The 15,999-nt window shown below is 50.9% G+C and overlaps 1 protein-coding gene across 7 annotated transcripts in view; it reads left to right on the forward strand.

Annotated features, from left to right (window-relative positions):
- UTRN (utrophin) overlaps nt 1–15,999 on the forward strand; it is a 437,542-nt gene that overhangs the window by 229,662 nt on the left and 191,881 nt on the right. For all 7 annotated transcript variants that reach the window (XM_071218696.1, XM_058307593.2, XM_058307595.2 and 4 more), the window contains one exon: nt 15,111–15,300. In XM_071218696.1, coding sequence (XP_071074797.1) covers nt 15,111–15,300 — 190 coding nt within the window. The remainder of the gene's footprint in view (nt 1–15,110; nt 15,301–15,999) is intronic.

A 15,999-nucleotide genomic window follows, 5' to 3' on the forward strand; every position in this document is an offset into this window, starting at 1 on the left:
CTTTCACAGGAAGCGTTTCTGTGAATGGCAGGGGCCAGAGCAGCTTGGCTCTTCCCGTGCAGGTCGGCAGTGCCTTACCTACGATGCTGAAATGCAAACAGCTCTCACGGGAGAGCTGTGAGCTGGGGCCGCTAGCCACCGTCTGCCTGTCTTCTGTGGTCTCTCATCCTGCTCGGGTGAATCGCCTCCCCACGTTAGCCGCAGGAAGATTCCTGTTTTTGGTTGTGGCTCTGGAGCCTGGTTGGTTTGGGGGTATTCTGTAGTGTAATTTGTTGGCAGTACTTGCCTTCTCACATACAGGAACATTCTAATTCTGAAACATGCTTGCCTTCCCATATTTTGGACCAAATGCAGGCCTGTTTCAGGCACCTCTGTCCTGGCCACAATTCATTTTACCTACCTGGTTTTTTTTTCTTTAGGTGTCTTAATGCCAGTTCCTTTTAGTGCAAATCGAGGTGGTGAGAGTTGGAACCCAGTTAACTTTTGGGTGTGGGCTCTCGGTGCTTTACGTGTTCACTTACCGGCGCCCTGCACCCCGGCACCACCGTCTGCCTGCCCCAGCGTCTCTGGGAAGTCCTGGCGAGGGCACCTGCCAGCCCTGGCGAAAACCTGCCTCGTCACGCCCGTCTCTGGGAAGCCTGAGCGGGTTGTTCCGTTTCCGCTCACGGAGCCCCGACGGCCTCGGCTTTCAGGCCGGGACCGCATCTTACCTATAGGCTTGGCGTGAGTGGGAGGGCGTCATGGGAGCACTGGGTGCTGCGCTGCACCAGGACATGCCCAGAGGTGCTGGGTCTTCCCGAGAAACCCGTCACCTTGGGCCAAGTTAGCCCAGGGCTGAGGCGTTGTCAGGTGCTTGTCCACTGCCCTTTTGAACCATTGCTGCTGAAATGAATGATCAAATACTTGATCCTCTGCCTCATTGAAAGCAGTGTAGATATTCTAAATCTTTATTTACCAGATGAGCCTTCTCAGAAAATGAGATTTTCTTGGTTCCTAACGTCATCACGGAACCAGATTTACGTGGCATTTCCGTGTTTTCTGCAGAAGCAGAAGTCTGACCCCTTGAGGAGAGAAGGTGAGAATTGAGAAAGAAATGGCTTTGTCACGTGAGGATCACAAATGCAGATTCAGCCAGCGTGGGGAGTTTCTTTTCTTCTGTTGAAAGGAGCCTGTAGTTGCCAGGAATGTTCTGAGCTTGTTAGAGCTGGCCAGCCAGGCAGGTGAGAGGACGCCTCCGCACAAGGGAGTGTGTAAATATCCTGCCCACTAACGGTTGTGTTAGTGAAGCCCCGGATTATTTTGAAAACAGGTTAAATTCCACATATTTGAATCGACCTTTGATTGCTTTCCCAGTAATTTTTGCTGTGTATTTTGACACTTCTTTTATGCCTGTTACTAATTTTTCAGCAGCAATTGTTTACTGTCCCTACAATGTAATATAAATGGAGCATTCTTCAGCATTTAGCCGTTGTTCAATTTGGCCAGTGTATTTGTCAGCCAAAGGGGTGCTGAGGCAAAATACCAGAACCTGGCTGGTTTTTTTAAAGGGTATTTATTTGGGGTAGGAGCTTACAGATACCAGGCCATAAAGCAGAAGTTACTTCTCTCACCAACGTCTATTTCCACGTGTTGGAGCAAGATGGCTGCCGACGTCTGCCAGGGCTCAGGCTTCCTGGGTTCCTCCCTTCCAGGGTCTTGCTTCTCTCTGGGTTTAGAGTTCCTCCCTTTCTGGGGCTGGATTTTCTTTCCTCTGTGCGCTTACTTCCCGGGGCTCCAGCTTAAGGCTTCAGCATCAAACTCCAGCATCAAAAACCCCTAGCTGTCCTTTGCCATGCCTTTTATCTGTGAGTCCCCATCTTTTGGCACAAGAGGTTTACATAACTCCTTACTCAAGTAAGCCTATAAATCCAATATACTCTACTATACCCAGAGGAAAAGATCAGTTTACGAACATAATAAAATATTCCTTTTTGGAATTCATTGATAATATCCAACTGCTGCAGTCAGTTTCTTCTACCAAGGACCAGTAATATGAATGGAGCTTTCTCTAGCATTTAGGCATTGTTCAGTTTGGTTGGTTTCTTCTACAGCAACCGGTAGGGGACACTCATTGTGGGATGGGACGGTGGGGCCCGACCTCAGGCAGGCTCGGCCTTGGAGCTTTTAGATTCAGTGTTACACAGCTGTCGCTCCTACAGCTGGGCAGGCGAGGGCAGGGGCCCCATCCTCGGGCCTGTGCTCGCCAGGACGGGGTTCGGCCGCTCGGCTCAGAGAACCTGGTGTGTCCTCTCGGAGGTGTCCTTCTTTCGCTGAAGGTCACCTCACTTTCCGGCCTGTTTCCTTCAGCTCGCCGCTGCGATTCCCTGTTAGCTCTTCCATCGCAGCTGAGAGGGAAATTGGCAGCGTAAAAGTGTAAACACCTGCTCCTCTGTGTCTTGACTGTTGTGCTCTTGCAGGTATTACCGCTGTTGCGTGGTTTTTAATTGGGTGACACCGTCCTTTGGTGAATGCCTAGGAATGTAGTTTTCAGTCCACTTCTCTTGCTGGAACGTCCGCATCTTCCTGGTGCATCTACTGCAGTATCAGACAGACTCACGAGCCGGGGCTGCTCGTCTTTGCTTACGTTTCTTCACTTCCTTTTCGACTCCTTAGCTGATTGATTAAACAAGCAAGTTTAATTTATTTAGCTTCCTCTTTGCAAAGCTCTGTGGTCGGCACTGAAGGTTCCGCCGTAGCTGGGCCTGTGGCCGCCCCGGGGGGCTTATGCCGTATGGGGGGCAGGTAGTGAAGGTGGACATGAAACGCCAGGGAATTTTAGGTGATGGTTTTGGAGGGGAAGACGGTGGCGGAGACGCACGCGGTGTCGGGGAGGCACGTGTTGCGCCCGGGCACCCTGAGGCAGCACCAGCGGGAGGGTGGGCTCTGCGCTGGCTCTGAGTGGGCAGGGGCCGCGCCCCGCAGGCCCAGCGCCGTCGGGGCTCCTGCTGGGAGCGTGGACGTGTTGAGGCAGTGGCGCTGGTGGCAGCACGTGGCTGTGCGTGGAGTTAGCGCACGGCCCTCCAAATCCAAACATGGTCACAAGGGGAAATGATGCTTGTGTATATGCCAGCAGACAAAAATATTTAAAAAATATCCATGGAACCGCAGCGCGCCAATAGGGGCCCCTAAGTTGAACCGTGGGCTATAATTAATAGCACAGTTATCCAGCTGCTTTCCTCCATGTGCCACTGCGTAGCGTTCACGGCCGTGCAGCGTGCGGGAATCCTGTACGCTGTGCACGTTGGCTCTGGAGACCCACAACTTTCTGAAAATGAAAAACAAGAAGGGACCACGTGAAGAAAACTCCGGAGGGAGCGGCACCTGTAACGATCGCCGAGACAGGAAAGGGCAGAGGCTGTGGGCGAAGTGCTGGGAAGGGGCTGAGGGCCCGAGATGGGCAGGAGAGGCGGCTGGACCTGCAGGGCGAGGGGGCGGCCTGAGCACGGCGGCCTCGGGGGTCGATGAGCCTGTGCGCCAGCCTTGCCCGCCGTAGCTGCCGCGCCTCGGGTCTTGTCGGGAGCCCGGATCGGCAGGGTTGGGAAGGCCGGGGCGGGGGCGGGTGGGAAGGCAGAGCTGTGCTGGGGCTGCCACTGCGGGGGCTTCGCCAAGGGGAGGGGGCTGCGCAGAGGGGTCCTCCTGGGAAAGCGCTGTGGGGCCTGGAGCAAGACGTGCTGGCCGTGGGCGCATCAGGAACCTGCCCTTTGGGTTCCCCGTGGTGGGGGCACTGTGGAGGGCACCGTGGGGGTGCAGGCCCTGCTTGGGCACCCAGGTGGGCTGACGGCTTAGATCCACAGCGTTGAGGTGTAAGTGGCTCCCTGGTGGCCCAGCCTCCACGTGACGGGGCCACTGACCACAGGAAATAACTGGGATTCTTCACAAAGGCGGCTCTTTACCCCCAAAGCATGCTTTGCAGTATTTTCCAGGTAAATTTTGTTTGTATTTTCAAAGGGATGCAATTACCTGGTGCAAGTACCTGTTCAAAAGCCGAAGAAGCGTCTCACTGTTTTCTACGTGTCACTCCAGCTATCGCTGCAGCTGTTTCCTCTCTAAACAAGAAGCAGTATGTCTAAATCTATCAGTGGGAAGGTCACCTTTTAAGAATACCAAAATTTAGCACCATGTGTCTGTGGGTTTCCTAAGATGCTCTTTTCCATAAAAGTCCCCCCATGAATAAATAAGAACAAAAAGCAACAGACCCCGATGCCTGAGGCCCGGCTGTCTCCAGCCCCCGTGTGGGAGCTGAGTGGAGCACATCAGGTCTTGCCGAGCGTGGCAGGTGGCAGCTGGTGTGCTTAAGACGCTGTCTGCTAAGGCCCGAGGCGCAGAGGCGGTGGCCACAGGCTACTTCACAGGGTCGTGCAGTTGCCGTTACAGTAGAAATCTCTTAAAAAGCCTAGAGCTTACCTTGTAAAAATCCTAGTTGCTTTTACCGTGAGCTGTTAAAACTTGTCACCCCGGATGGCCTGCGTGTCGTGGGACGCCCCGTTTCTTGCACTGAAAAATTCTCTAGTCTGGTACTTCTGTTTGAAGATAAAAAAAGAAATTCTGTTCAAGTTACTCTTCTTAGACTTCAAATGTGGTGTCTTTTAGGTGTTCAGCCTCACTTTTTATTTTCTGGTTTTACATGTTAAAAAAAGGCGTAAAGAATCCCATTTGCCCCTTTCTTCGAGTTCTCCGTTGAACAGGATTTCTTTCCGTCAGCGCCCCCTCCCCTCCGCGGTCTTCACCTTTCTCTGACTCTCCCCAGCGCCCCTGCTCCCCCTTGAGGTGCAGCAGCCAGAGCTGCCAGGGGCACCCCTGCACCGAGTCCCCCTCACCCCTGCACCGAGTCCCCCTCACCCCTGCACCGAGTCCCCCCTCTCACCCCTGCACCGGGCCCCCCCTTACCCCTGCACCAGGCCCCCCCTCACCCCTGCACCGAGTCCCCCCCACCCCTGCACTGAGGAGTCCCCCTCCCACCCTTGCATAGAGTCACCCCCTCACCCCTGTACCAAGGCCCCACTCACCCCTTCACCAAGCTCCCCCACCCCTGCACCGAGTCCCCTCTCACCCCTGCACTGAGTCCCCCCATCCCTACACCGAGTCACCCCTACCCATGCACTGAGTCCCCCCTCACCCCTGCACTGAGTCCCCTTCACCCCTGCACCGAGTACCCCCTCACCCCTGCACCAAGCCCCCAACTCACCCCTGCCCTGAGTCCCCCTCTCACCCCTGCACCGAGCCCCCCACTCATTCCTGCACCGAGCCCCCCACTGCACCGAGTCCCCCACTCACCCCTGCATCAAGTCATCCCCTCACCCCTGCACCGAGTCCCCCACTCACCCCTGCACCGAGCCTCCTCTCACCCCTGCACCGAGTCCCCCTCACCCCTGCACCTAGTCCCCCTCACCCCTGCACTGAGTCCCCCCCTCACCCCTGCACTGAGCCCCCCTCATCCCTCCACTGAGTCCCCTCTCATCCCTACACCGAGCCCCCCACTCACTTGTGCACCGAGTCCCCACTCACCCCTGCACTGAGCCCCCCTCACCCCTGCAATGAGTCCCCCCCTGCACCGAGTCCCCCACTCACCCCTGCACCGAGCCCCCCCACTCACCCCTGCACAGAGCCCCCCTCTCATGCCTGCACTGAGTCCCCCCTTCACCCCTGCATTGAGCCCCCCTCATCCCTCCACTGAGTCCCCTCTCATCCCTGCACCGAGCCCCCCCACTCACCCCTGCACCATGTCCCTCTTCATCCCTGCACCGAGTCCCCCTCACCCCTGCACTGAGTCCCCCCTTCACCCCTGCACTGAGCCCCCCTCATCCCTCCACTGAGTCCCCTCTCATCCCTGCACCGAGCCCCCCTTTCACCCCTGCACCGAGTCCCCCCACCCCTGCACCGAGCCCCCCACTCACCCCTGCACCGAGGAATCCCCTTCTCACCCCTGCACCGAGTCCCCCACTCACCCCTGCATTGAGTCCCCCCTCACCCCTGCACTGAGTCCCCCCCACCCCTGCACCGAGTCCCGCTGACTGGGTCTGGGGTCTTGGCTCTGACATGCCCCTTCCTGCTGTCCCCACATACTCCTTGTCCTCTCAGTAACACTCTTGGACGCAGCGGTTCCTGATGAAGCTGATGGAAGCGCGGGTGAAGGTGAGAGGAGCTTCCTGGCAGGTTGTGTGACGTCTGTGGATGGTGGGTGGTGGGAAAGGACCCCGGAGATTCTGGAAGGGTCTTTAGGATCTAACCCAAGCTCCTCACTTTAAGTAGGGAGAAAAATGGAGATTTGAAACGGTTTACCCCAGGCGGTATACTGGCTAATGGCAGAGGTGTTTGAATTAGACTATTTTCTTCTGAGAATTGTGTACAAATGGCAGTAAAGGTGATTTGTGAGCCTTTGTAGCAAGGTGTGCATGCGAATCCCTGAGGTTCTCATTTTAGGGATTATTTTTTCCTTATGGTATTTTGATAAATCATGTGAATTTCCTTGAAAATGGATAAAAGATTCTAACAGGGTCCAGGAGACTAGCCTTGGAGCTAATTTTAAAAAAAACACACCAACACCTTTACAATGGGGTGGCTGAGTGGGTGGTTTAATACTCTGCGCTCCATCCTGTAGAAATGTCACCTGAACTTGTATCAGTTGCACAGGTCAGCATACAGAATAGCATCTCATACACCAGTGGTGGACGCTTTTAGTATATTCATTACAACAGTGTGAAGGCAACCTGAACTGATGAAACTAGAGTTTCGTTTTCAGCCTGTTCATTGTTTTTAATACCTGGTTATGTCGTTGATAAATAATTTAATGCCAAATGTATGTGCATTAAGGAAAAATTCCCAGGATATTTGTTATTAAAGTACATATTTGCACACTTAAAGCAAAGCTAATCTCATCGTGTTTCACAAACATCCAGTATAAGGTTAGGGGAAGTATGATTTACTGGGTGTGCTCTGACTCTGGAGGTGAGTCTGTCTCACCTCTTTTCCTGACGTTACTCCAGTGGAGGAGGTGATGTTTCCATTTTGTATCGGTGGATTCATAAATCCTGGTTGGGCTGCTGCTTCTGGGGGTCTCGGGGATCCCAGGAGCTCTTGGGACCCAGAAACCTGAAGCAGACAAAAACCATCAGTTACGGGAAGGGTAAGAGAGGTGGTAGGAAGGATGCACGTGACCCTGAGACCTGAGTGCTGTGGAAGGACAGTGGACCTCAGTGTCAGGTGGCAGGAAGGACAGTGGACCTCAGTGTCAGGTGGCAGGAAGGACAGTGGACCTCAGGCATTAGGTGGCAGGAAGGACAGTGGACCTCTGTGTCAGGTGGCAGGAAGGACAGCGGACCTCAGGCATTAGGTGGCAGGAAGGACAGTGGACCTCAGTGTCAGGTGGCAGGAAGGACAGTGGACATCAGGCGTCAGGTGGCAGGAAGGACAGTGGACCTCAGGCATTAGATGGCAGGAAGGACAGTGGACCTCAGTGTCAGGTGGCAGGAAGGACAGTGGACATCAGGCGTCAGGTGGCAGGAAGGACAGTGGACCTCAGGCATTAGATGGCAGGAAGGACAGTGGACCTCAGTGTCAGGTGGCAGGAAGGACAGTGGACATCAGGCGTCAGGTGGCAGGAAGGACAGTGGACCTCAGGCATTAGGTGGCAGGAAGGACAGCGGAGCTCAGACGTCAGGAGGCAGGAGGGAGGCGTTCACCCTCACTGAAATCCTTGTCCAGTCCATCTGTGCTGGTTCCGTGATGTGGCCAAGCGCAGGACCTCCACATGGGGCGCTTGTCCTCGGTCATCCAGGGGCGCACCTTCACAAGGTTCCTTCTAAGTTAGGAGGCAGGAGGGTCTGAGAGGGGTGCCCTGAGGCTCTGAAGACGGAGAAGGGGTGTGAGTGAGGAGTGTGGGGGCCAGCTGGACGCTGGAGCAGACAAGGAACGGGGTCCTCCCTGGGAACCCCTGAAAGGAGGCCGACCCTTAGCTTTTAGCCCCTGGGTCCGTGCTGGACCCCTGCCCTCCAGAACTGTGAAGTGACAGGTTTGTGTTGCTTTAAGCCACTAGGTACGTGGTCCTTGCCCGCGGTAGCAGAAAGCTGTGCATATGGCACTTTGGGAGGTGGCCGCCTGGGAGGGCAAGTGGGTCACCCAGGTGGGAAAGGGCAGGTGAGAATGTGGGAGGGGGCGGGGGGAGAGAGAAGTACAAAGCTAAGCCCTGGGTGCAAGGGAGTGATGCCCCCAGGAGTTGTAACTGGTTCTTTTTTCTTGATAAAGTGAGGCTTCCGGGGAAGAGATGGTGTTTGGGAGGTGAGTGCGGGACGAGGCGGTCCTTGGGGAGGTGAGCGTGGGAGGAGGCGGTCCTTGGGAGGTGAGCACCAGACAAGGTGGTCCTTGGGGAGGTGAGTGCAGGAGGAGGCGGTCCTTGGGGAGGTGAGCGCGGAAGGAGGCGGTCCTTGGGAGGTGAGCACCAGACAAGGCGGTTCTTGGGGAGGTGAGCACCAGACAAGGTGGTTCTTGGGGAGGTGAGCGCGGGAGGAGGCGGTCCTTGGGAGGTGAGCACCAGACAAGGCGGTTCTTGGGGAGGTGAGCACCAGACAAGGTGGTTCTTGGGGAGGTGAGCGCGGGAGGAGGCGGTCCTTGGGGAGGTGAGCGCGGAAGGAGGCGGTCCTTGGGAGGTGAGCACCAGACAAGGCGGTTCTTGGGGAGGTGAGCACCGGACAAGGCGGTTCTTGGGGAGGTGAGCACCAGACAAGGCGGTTCTTGGGGAGGTGAGCACCGGACAAGGCGGTTCTTGGGGAGGTGCGCTGGAATCATGCCGTGGAGAAGCCTGGGGTCACCTCGGGCTGGTGACAGTGATCCTTGAGGGGAGAACCTGCTTCTGCACCACAGCTGGTCGGGGACAGCCTCGCTGCCTGGATCCAAAGCCCCTATTCCTTTACCCCTCACCTTTTATTTTAAAATAATTTACTTTGAAAAAAATGTTCTTAAAATAAACATCACTGGTTCATGGTTAAAGAGTTTTATGTGCGCGCTCCTTTAGCTCTTTGCTTTTAGTGTTCCTTTTGGTTTAGCTTTAATTGGGTTAATCTTAATATTTTTTCTTTTGATGTTTTTACGAAAGATAATATGAGAAAGGTTGGCATGACAAAACATAAAACAAAAACAGCAGTAACATCCTAACACTGGTGGGTAACTTCTAAAATTTAAAGATTAATTAAATATATGCATACCATTAAAGTGAATCTGAAAGTACTGAACTGTTTCTAACACAGCGCTCCCCTTCCTGGGAGCAGCTAGTTTCTCGTCTTTCATCCTCTCCTTATGTTATTTATGAATATCCCTGTGGCAAATAAAGTGAACCACACACTGTCCTCAGTTCATCGATACTAGGTGTTGTCTGTTGCAGTCCTGTTGTGGAACGAGGAGAGAGCTTCCTTATGCCACCCTCAGCATTGCATTTTTGGATAAATAGATGTGCAGTGTTGATATCAGTATGCCTGCCCCGGCTTACTCATTAACTCTCACAATAATTTTGATTCCTCTTTGTCTGACCTGAGATTAGTAATGGCTTCCTTGTTACATGCTTGGTTTTCTTCACACCTATTGCTAAGTCTCGTTACATTTTCCAATTCCCTCACAGTACAGTTTTACATCTTTTTTTCTTGCGGATGTGATCTTCAGACCCTTGCATAGCCATCATCTGGGTGTTCTCTCTGCTTCTCTCCTCATTTGGATTCCCAGTTTCCTGGAGATAATGTTTTGGGTTTTCTTTGTTCATTTATTTTGTTTGTTGTTTATTTCCTCATTGTATCTGAGCACATCCTTCAGTATTTTTTCCAATAACACAAGAATGCCTAGGCCGGCTTGGTGAGACCAGCCCCATCTGCTCTGATGTGCTTTCTTGCCCTCTTCTCTGGGAGCACATTTTGTCCTTACCCTGGAAGCAGTGAGTCTCTTGTCATCATGCATCTAGTACCTTCCTCCTTCCTGACTTACACACTGAGTTTTATGGAGGACAACTCCCAGCAGCGTCTTGAAAAATGGTATGTGGGAGGTAATTTTAAAGGCATATTATTAGGAGATTGTCATTGCTTTATCAATCTTCGTTATAATACTTTAATAAGAACTCTGAGTAATACAAAGATATTGAAGACCATTTCGGCTCCTGGGGAATTTATAGAATAGGTGGCGAAGAAATCTTTATGTGATAGAGTTAAAGTGAAATAAATAAGAGCGAAACAAGGTCCCGGTACATGGGCTTTACCAGGGTCCATGTGGTTAATTTCTGTAGAAATTGAGTACTGGCCTTTCATGAGCCCAGAGCAGAGGACCCCAGTTGACCTGGGGTGGTGTGGAGGAGGTGGACCTTAGCTCTAGAGGATGGGTAGGACTTTCGTCTTTCTACTTTTAAAATATTAATCAAAGTATGTCACTCATACATAAACATACACAATATTTATATTTTGGTTACAAACTCTGTTTCTGTTAATCTGTGAATTCTAATCTCACCCTCATTCTTGAAAAACAATCTTGCCAGATATAAGATTCTTAGCTGGAGGTTTTTCTCTTGCAGTATCTTAAATATACCACTGTCTTCCTGCCTCCATGGTTTCTGATGAGAAATCAGCATTTAATCTTATTGGATATCCCTTATATGTTATGCATTGTTTTTCTCTTGCTGCTCTCAGAATTCTCTTTATCTTTGGCATTTGACATTCTGATTAGTATATGCCTCAGAGCTGGTATTTTCGGATTTATTTGGATGGAAGTATGTTTTTCTCCTTGGACACAGATATCTATGCCTTCAATAGGGTTGGGAAATTTTCTACCATTATTTCTTGAAATATTCCTTCTGCCCCTTTTCCCTTCTCTTCTCCTTCTTGGATACCCATGACATGTATATTTGTATTTTTCTTGCTGTCGTCTAGTTCCCTGAGACTTTGTTCAATTTTTTCCATTCTTTTCCTCACCTGTTCTTTTGTATGTTTGCTTTTGGATGCCATTTCTTCAAGCTCACAAATCCTTTCTTCTGCCTCCTCAAATCTGCTATTATATGATTCCAGTGTATTTTCAATTTCATTTATTGTGCCTTTCGTTCCCGTAAGATCTGCTGTTTTGCTATGTATGTGTTCAAATTCTTCTTTGTGCTCATCCAGTGTCTTCTTAATATCCCTAATCTCTTTAGCCATCTCATTGAATTTATTAAGGAGATTTGTTTGAACATATATGATTAGTTTATGTCATAGGGAGGCTTATTCTTGTTCCTTTAACTGGGCCATGTCCTCCTGTTTCTTGGAGTGGATTGTAATTTTTTGTTGGTGTCTTGGTTACTAGTCAGAATTCTCTAGGGAAACAGGATCAACAAGGGATATCTGTTGATAGTAAGAGATTTATCAGAGTCTCTCATGCAGCCATGGGCATGCACAAGTCCAGGTTCCACAGGCAGGCTGCAACCAGGAGCTCTGATGAAAGTCCAATGAAGATTCTTGACGAGTTCTGGGAGATGTTGGCTGTCCAGAGACAAGCTGGGAAATTCTCTCTTAATGCTGGAATCACTTCCCCTTTTACAGCATTCAGCTGATTGGGTTAAGCATCACTCATTGCTGATGGCACTCTCCCTGACTGATGTAATTATAACCAGCTTTCTAAGAGTTACCACTGCAGTAAAGTCAATGGTGACTAAAGTCCATAAATGCCCTGGTATTACAGTTAGCCCAGTGCTTGTTTGACCACACAACTGGGCACAATCACCTGGCTGAGTTGGCACCATAGCCTAACCATCACACTTGGCATCTGGCTTGCTAGATGTATTTATTCTGGATGTAGTTACTCTCTTTAGTTTAGGGTTTTCTTGCCCTTTCTCCCTTGCTAATTGTACAGGAGGAGCCAAGGATGTAGTTGGTCCTGTAAGCTGTGGAGCTCAAGCTGCCCACATTGCCCCAGGGACTGATGAAGCTTCTCCCAACTTTCTTCTTTGCCAGGGATAGGGACAGAGCCACAACTGTGTGGAATAATCCAAGTTGTGCAGGCCTAAACTGTAGTTACCCAGAGAGACTGATGAAGGTTCTTGGCCTTTTCTCCCCTGCCTGGGGTGAGGATGAACCTGTAGGTGTGGGCAGCAGTCTGTGCAGTGCAGGTCCAGTAGGACCACAGTTGCCCTGGTAGACTTCTATTTAGTCTGTGCCAGCCAGAGGTACCTGCAGTTACCCAGAGAGGCTGGTGCAGGGCTCAGCTTCCTCCCTGACAGAGATGGGTCTTGGGCTTAGGCTAGAGCTGCAATCCAGTCTGGGTGGAAAGAAGCCAGCCTTATCAGCACAGTGATTTTCAGTAAGTTCTGCTTCCCCTCATGCTGGGGGCAGAGTTAAAATGGCAGCTACTAGCCTCTTTCTGACTTGGACAGGTTCAAACTTTAGCTGTTCTTAGAATTATGTTTTAGCCTGCTGAATTCACTGATCAGTAGCTGAAGTGGTGCCCAACCTTCTCTTCCTACCCCATTTTTGGCAAGTGGAGCTTCTAATTACAACTGCAGAATACCTCCTGAGACGGCTTGAAGTGGACTACTTTCCTCATGACCCTTCTCTGCAGTGGGCAGTGTCCTCCTTCCATTCCTTCAAGGATGTTGCAAGATGCTCTTCTGGTCTCCTGGCCCCCTCCCCAAGTAGGTGCTTTAGATAGCTCCAGAGAGCTCTGGGTGTTTGCTAACTGCCCTGTAGCAGGAGCTGCCTCTAGGAGTGCCTTACTCTGCCGCCATCTTGCTGTTTGTCTCATGGGTAGGATTTTGATATGTGGAGATGGTTGGAAGGATATACGCAAAAAACAACCTTAAGTATGTTCCAGAGTAAAAGGGGTATGCCTCTTTGACCTGGACAGCATATTGCAGATATGTAAGGATAAAGTTGCAAAGTAAATTGGGGGCCAGTTATGGAATATTGAATTCCAGGCTAGACCATTTGAATTTAGTCTTTGGGCAATCTGACACAATTGGAGATTTTTTTTAGAATAAATGCTAGGACGAGGTGGATGCCGCTCCAGAATGCTATAGAAACCATTGTTGTAAGGGTCCTTTGGTCTGGCGTCTCTCACTTAGCAGAGAGCATTTGAGACTCATCCAAGCTGTTGACTGTGCCAGTAGTTAGTTTATTTTTATTACCAAGAGAGCCCAAGCTATGGTATACCATAGTTTATCCGATTCTATTTGGCTTGCTTCCAGTTTTGGGCCATTATGAATGAATGTGCCGTAAGCATGTGTACAGGTTTTGTGTGAACGGATGTTGCCATTTTTCTTGGATGAACACCTGGGAGTGGATTGATGGGTTGTATCAGAAGTGTGTGTTTACACTGATAGACTGCCAGACTCTTTCCTGTGGTCTGGAGCATTTCACATCCCCCCTGCAGTGCCTGAGCGTCCCAGCTGCTCCACGCCTTCTCATCTAGTATCGTCAGCTTTTTAAGTCATTTACGTATGTAGTGGCACCTCATTGTGGTTGTAGTTTGCATTTCTCCAATGACTGATGATGCTGAGCCGCTTTGCTTGGGCTAGATCTTTTACCTATTTTCTAAAGAATGTAATTTTGACCTGTAAAATAGGCACACACTAATTATGAACTTAGAAAATGCAAAAAAGTATAAATAACAAAGTAAATCACTATACATCCCATAACCCAGAAATAACCATTTTAATATTAGGTTAATACTCCAGATATTTCTCTATCTGTGCGTATGTGCCGATGTACGTGGGTGAATGTATATCCATGGGTGGGTGAATGAGTAGATGGTCAGAGAGAAAATAGAGTATGTATGTTTACAGATGTATATAAATGTATATTATACAGGGTGATTTATTGAAATATTCCTATACCATGAAATTCAACCTTTTCATTGTACAAGACAGCAGTTTTTAGCATTTCAGAATGTTGTGCAACCATCACCACTCTTAATTATAGAGCTTCTTTTTATTATCCCCTCAAAGCAAACCCGTACCCCTCTACACGCACTCTGCTCCTGACGACCGCTAATTTCCTTTCTAACTCGACTGATTTGTCCTTTCTGAACATTTCACAGAAATGGAACCATTTTGTGGCGGGCTGCTTCCTCTCAGCATCTTGCTTTCCGGGTATATCGGTGCTTGGCCTGCATCAGGGCTGCATTCCTTTTTATGCCTGAAAACATTTGCATTGGATGAATATATCACATTTTGTTTATCCATTCATCAGTTGATGGACATTTGGGTTGCTTCCCCTTTTTGGCTATTATGAATAATGCTGCTAAGAAAATTTATGTGTACATTTTTGTGTGGACATATGTTTTTAATTCTCTTGGCCTAGGAGTGGTGTTGCTGGTTTTTTTTTTTGACAAGGGAGTAAAGAGTTGATTAAGAAACAAGAAAAGAGAAGAGTACACGATCCAAGCCGTGGACTGGGGGTGAGCTGAGGGTGAGTTGGGTGCTGACCTGGGCAGGGCTGCCAGGACCACTCCTGGCTTTACTGGATATAGCTGGTGCCAATTTTTAATGTTCGTTTGTTTGTTTTTTACTAGAACTCTGAGGTATACGACGTTTTAAATGTTGAATTAACAGGTGTGTGTATCTCCAAAACCAGTTATCTCCAGGATAGTTCTCTTTTCAAAACGCCAAATTTCGTTGTAGGTTTAATGAGGGCTTTCTAAAAGCTTCCAAATGTCATATTACTAGATCAACTTGAGGAGCCAGGAATTGATCGGAACTGTTTAAAAGTACCACAGTAGGCCTTCACATTTTCACTCTGTCTTCAAGATCTCCTCAGCTCTTCCTTCTTGCTGCTGGTTTGGCCGTCGTTCAGGCGCGCACTGCTCCTGCCTTCAGGCTGTCGGGCGATCCGTCTCGTAAGGAGCAGACGGCTCGCCCAGCGGGGTGACCGGGAGATCAGGGTCCCTGAGTGGGGTCATGCTGAGTCTGGGTGCTGAAGGCTGTGGTTTTGCGCGCGTCCATCCGTCAGTCTGTCTCCTGCTCCGCGTCCTCGTCGCTCCTCCTGGAAGGGCTGGGCGGGACGCGGGGCGGCCACACCGCCTGTGGAGGCGTGCATGCTGCCCCCGCCCATGGGTGACGGCCACCTGTCTTGTCCTTGCAGTGTGGCCGACAGGCAGCGGGCCTTGGAGGCGGACGCGAGGGCGGCGCAGGCCGCGTGCCGGGACCTGGAGGACTTCCTCAGGTGGCTCCAGGAGGCCGAGACCACGGCGAACGTGCTGGCGCACGCCGCGCGGCGGGAGGACGCCCTGCAGGAGGCCGCGCCGGCCGGGGAGCTCCGGCAGCAGCTGCAGGTGAGCGCGCGGGGGCGTCGCGGGGCAGCACCTGCGCCTGGGCCACACCCAGGCCTGCGCCCACGCGCCCGGGTCACCTTGCCCCGCGGTGAGACCGAGCTCCGCGGCATTCGTGTCCAGCAATAAGCTCTGCGTCGGCGTCTTCCCGGGTAGAGGCCGCACACCTCGTTTTGTGGAGTAATCCTTGTGTACCTAGATCGATGGGCTCGGACACCTGTTCCTGTGATTTCAGCCCTATTACAAATTAGCCATCGAATCCTAAATTATATAAGGCCTTTTCCTTTAACACAAAGTCCTTTCCTTTTATTATAAATACTTACCATAAAAGCCACAGAGACCTCTGTGGCTTGGTTTGCAACTAAGGAGATTACGTTTGAAGCTATTAATTTTATGTCTTTAGCTTGAAAACTATGATTGTATAGGCAGCCTGAGGTTTGAAGTTTTCTTTTACACGAAATGTGACAGTACAAAGTCTTTCCTTTAAAATACGAATGAGGAGACTTAGGAAGCGCGTAGGAAGCTTTCCCCTGCCCCCAGTGCTGCGGCTTCAGCGCCCTTGACCCTCCTCTTTCCGCCCTTGAGACTGGGCTGTTGGGCCATCGCCGTGGCGACGGCGCTCTGCCGGTTGTCCCTCTGCTCACCCCCGCAGGCCACACTGGTCTGCTGTGGTTTTGACAGTGACCCCTTCTGGTAGGCTGG

This window comes from Dasypus novemcinctus, chromosome 11 (genome assembly GCF_030445035.2).
Source record: "Dasypus novemcinctus isolate mDasNov1 chromosome 11, mDasNov1.1.hap2, whole genome shotgun sequence".
NCBI lineage: Eukaryota > Metazoa > Chordata > Mammalia > Cingulata > Dasypodidae > Dasypus > Dasypus novemcinctus.